Source organism: Triticum dicoccoides, chromosome 6A (assembly GCF_002162155.2).
Source record: "Triticum dicoccoides isolate Atlit2015 ecotype Zavitan chromosome 6A, WEW_v2.0, whole genome shotgun sequence".
In the NCBI taxonomy this organism is placed as follows: domain Eukaryota; kingdom Viridiplantae; phylum Streptophyta; class Magnoliopsida; order Poales; family Poaceae; genus Triticum; species Triticum dicoccoides.
In genome coordinates this window covers 114,577,186-114,581,453 of record NC_041390.1, presented here as the reverse complement: position 1 = coordinate 114,581,453, position 4,268 = coordinate 114,577,186, and the positions used below count along the sequence as shown (strand labels likewise).

General features: G+C 50.0%; 1 protein-coding gene across 1 annotated transcript; it reads right to left on the bottom strand.

Annotated features, from left to right (window-relative positions):
* Window positions 1-1,119: 1,119 nt before the first annotated feature.
* On the bottom strand, window positions 1,120-2,909 carry LOC119315415. Its single transcript, XM_037590041.1, has 3 exons — window positions 2,667-2,909; window positions 1,993-2,166; window positions 1,120-1,908 (listed from the first exon to the last, which is right to left on the bottom strand). Exons 2-3 carry the CDS (start codon window positions 2,155-2,157, stop codon window positions 1,528-1,530), a joined length of 546 nt encoding a protein of 181 aa, XP_037445938.1. The 5' UTR covers window positions 2,158-2,166; window positions 2,667-2,909; the 3' UTR covers window positions 1,120-1,527.
* Window positions 2,910-4,268: the final 1,359 nt, after the last annotated feature.

Sequence of the window (4,268 nt, the reverse complement as noted above, 5' to 3'; positions counted from 1 at the left end):
ATGCCAACGACGGGTTATTGCCGCCCTCGAGGTACTTCAGCACCTCGTGGAGCGTGCGGCCCGGGACGCCCCACCAGACGCGGCGGCCGTCGCTGTTCTTGACGCCACCGACCACCGGCGCCCTGTTCGTGGACGTCAGCCGCTGCGCCTGCCGCCGCTGGAAGTAGTCCGCCCACGCCGCGTGGTTGTCGGCGGCATACTGGGGGAGGGCGCGCTGTTCCTCCATGAGGGACGCCCGCACGCGGTCGACCTCGGCGGCGAAGACGCCGGGGCGCGCGTCGACGTCGGGCACCGGGGGGATGGGGCCGCCGCCGTTGCTGAGCCTCCACCCCGTCGGCCCAACACGCATGTTCGGCGGCGCCGGGATGTTGGCTCAAAAAGCAGCCATGCCTCCCACTCCTGGAGCGAGCGGCGGCCGAAGCCGTTGGCTGCCGCGGCGTCGTCTGGGAAGCGTTCGACCATCGCCGGAGAAGGGGAGGACGGGAGAGCTCAGCGGCGCGAACGAGAGAGAGCAGAGACGGGGGAGCTCGGCGGTGCGGCGGTTGGTTTGGGCTCGGGCTGGTGTGTCCAGCGGCGAGGAGGAGCGGCGGGTTTTATAGCCCGCGCCGTGTGTACGCGTGGCGGGAGGGAAGGCGTCGACGCGCCGCCCGTGAGGAATCAATGGCAAGGCTGACCGGCGGCAGCCTTGCCATTGATTCCCCGCGAGAAACCGAGGCGCTCTGGGGGAAGACGAGGCGTCGTCTCGCTGACACGGCTGGCCCGCGGTTCGTTCGCGCAAAAAACGCTCGCCCTGGCGCTCGGGCGCTCCCCAGCGCGCCGGGTTCCGCCTTACGCCGGCGTCAATTTCGGCCCAAGCCGGCGAAAAACAGGCTCCTGGGGGCGCGATTGGGCCGTTTTTTGGGCGCCAGCGCGAGAAAAACGCCTGGAAAGGGCCTGTTGGGGATGCGGCTGAAGATGCTCTAACTAAGCGTGTCTGAAAGAACAGGTTGTGCTATGGAAAATGATTAGCTGAAGATGCTCTAACTAAGCGTGTCTGAAAGAACAGGTTGTGCTATGGAAAATGATTAGCGGGTAGTATGAAACAAGATGTAGGCTTAAACATTTGACCAAAGATGAGAATATATAGTTAGACTCTTAAATAGATTTAGGGACAGGTTCATGATACAAACAAAAGGTAAGGTAGCAGACCAACATAGTTCATGATAAAACCAAAAGGTAAGGTAACAGACCAACATAGTTCTAAAGATCACTGAATCATTGCAGGTGGTGAACACAAAAGATCATTTTATCACTGCTGACAGTAAACTTCACTTCACCATGTACGAGGCAAGATAGCAAACTATTTGTGCTCATGGCACTCCATATTCTTCTACATCGAGTCCATTGCAATGTAGATCTTCACATCCAGCTTGTTCGCATCAACCACTGTGAAGGTGAGGATGTCACCATTCCTGAGATCATGGTGATCTGCAAACTTCCACCAACCAGCTTCGGCATTATTGAAGACCAGTTTCTCCTCGTAGTGGCTCAAATGTACGTTCCAGTGGCAATGATGCTTGTGCGCAACTTTATGCACTGATGGACTGTGCCCTTGAAGAATTTCTCGACTCCTTTCGGCAGCACGAACAATTGAAGATTCTGATCTAAATCTATCTGAACCATAAAACGACTAGGAGTATGAACATCATGAACATGCCCACTTTTCAAGGGACGGACCCTACCCCTGTACTCACTCCTGTGTGCCCCGAGAATACCCACAACCACCGTCTTGTCTGAATACAGGTTCTTCAGCAGCTTGTTGTGAGGTCGTTCTGGGAGTTCTGGTGAAGCATGACGAGCTGAAGCAGAACAATGAAGCACTGCAGCAGGAGCAGCAGGAGAACATGCAAGTCCATGGAGAGATGAATCCTGCAAGGAGGAAATTAAGCTTTGAATGTAGGTTGCAGCGACAAATAAGTTGCATCTGTACTTAACACAACGCGAGTTACTTACAACAGCGGGTGCAGCGGCACTTGCTTGCTTGGTACAACCTGCCAAAACATCTCTCTGTCTTTTCTTCTCACGTTCAGCCGCTAGCAAGAATCCCTGTACAGTCATCTTCGCCAGCGTTGAAACATGCGGTGCTGCCAACGCATGGTTCAGTTCTTCCATTTCCATTTTAATCTCCTGCATTCATTTAGCAGTCCGCAAGAACATGGGACTAGTTAGAGTACAAACCATACAACTTAGTACATTATGATAGAATCTTTAGGCGGTGAGTAGCTATTAGAAACCCCCATTATAATATCGTAATCATGCATTTTTGTGGTTACGGTAGTTCCTTATTGGGGATAGGCCTCATTTCAAATAGTACATCAGAGTGCAGTGGCTAAGAATTTGGCGGTTCTATGTGCTTGGAGGCGAATCTAAAGGTTCCGTTCCAAAGGTAAGAAGATCTGTATCAATTGTTGATGAGGATTAAGCGTAGCTTCTAAAATTAATCTAATGTGACCAATTCCATGCGGTTTTGAAAGGAACAACTGCATAAAAAAACCTCGCATGCAAATCAACCTAGATTGGAATGGCCACCTTAAACCTACCTATTTGAATACAGGCAACGACGGAAGATTTGAGAAAACCTAGTATGCAAATCAGTTGTACCAACAATGACGGGGCGGATTACTTACAGTACGAGGCACATTGGTGCTACTGGACTGAACATCTCGCTGCCGACTGCTGCCGACTATCTCCGCCGCCAATCTTTCACTCCGTGCGTACTGCCCATCCTAGAAGCTTCTGATAGAACTCCCCAAATCTTCTTCTTCTTTGATCTTTGCTGATTCCATGGCTGACGGAATGGAGGTGGGTGTGGGAGTGGTGGAGAGGAGGAGAGTGATGATGATAAAGGGGTTTCGGATGAGTGGAGAGTGGAGAGCGGAACCGCATAAATAATGAGAGAAGGGCAGTGTGGCCCACATAGTCAGGACTATGGAGAGTTGGGCTGTCCAACTTTCCAAAGTGCCCATTAAAACGACAAATTAAGAGGAGCGTATCGGGAACATGCATGCTCTGCATGGTGAAAAAGTTGGCCTTGGTCATCCGGCTTTTATTTTACTGTACTTGTAGCGCCTGACACAAAGGCATGACAGCACGCCTGCCCGGCCAGACCAGCAGATAAGGATGACACGCCAGCTGATTAGACGACTCATAGCCACGGACCTTTCCAATATTACGATGCACCTCCTAAAGCGCCAACCGAGTAGGTGCGCACAACATTCCGTTAACAATTCACACAAGTGCAAATTCAGTTATCTCAACACCAGGATAAATTGACACCCGGACAATTTGGGCCAGCCCGAAACATTTAGTATCAATTGACACCAGGACAATTTTAGGTTACCCAAAAAAATCCAGTTACCTTTCAACTTCAGTGGGCACATGACAGATTCAGATAATAATTGACACCATGACAAATTCACTAAACTTTTAACACAAGGGTCGATTCAACGTGGATGACATAGGGCACGGGCTGGCCAGCCCTCCTTTTAGTAATAAGATGAGTATGAAAATAATTATTACAGGGCACAACCACATGATTAAGCTTAAATTCTGCAAAAACATACCTTAAATCAACCATAAGCAGTCACAATACTTAATTTCTGCAGACAAACGCCTTAAATGAACCGTAAGGAGTTCACAAAGACACACAACTTAAATCATCTTGTTCTACGCATTGACAAGGCAAACCTTCTCGCGAGCACGACACAAGTACTACCAGCCTAGGCTAACATGACGAAGGCTCACTTATCCGACGTAAAGAGGTTCACATCGCCACATAGTGTGTATGTCACCTCAATTCCTGCCTGGTTGAAGATGTTCTTCATGAGCTCAGGGTGTACAACTGCAAATTCAGCCATGCATCCAACCTTGAGTTCATGGAACTTGGCAAAGGCACACCACAACGCAGCCAACTCCAGCATTCCATCTTCTCCTTGCTTCAACTCAACACGCCAACCACATCCCGTGCTAGTCTCCAGATTGATAAACCTAGGCAAGCTCAGATTGCTGGCCTATAAAAGAGAGGCCGCACCGTCGGGTAATACCAAACGGGTTTCGCACCTCTTGTCCTGCATGACTCTGACAAAACAGTTTGGCCTCTTTTCATAGTGGAAGTGACCGATTCTAGCATAATGTTTTTTCAGTTCAGACGCCGACTTCCCCTATCAATGACAATGACGTACAACTTATATCCTTTCGTAAATGAAAGGTGTCATTCTAAAAACAAGATG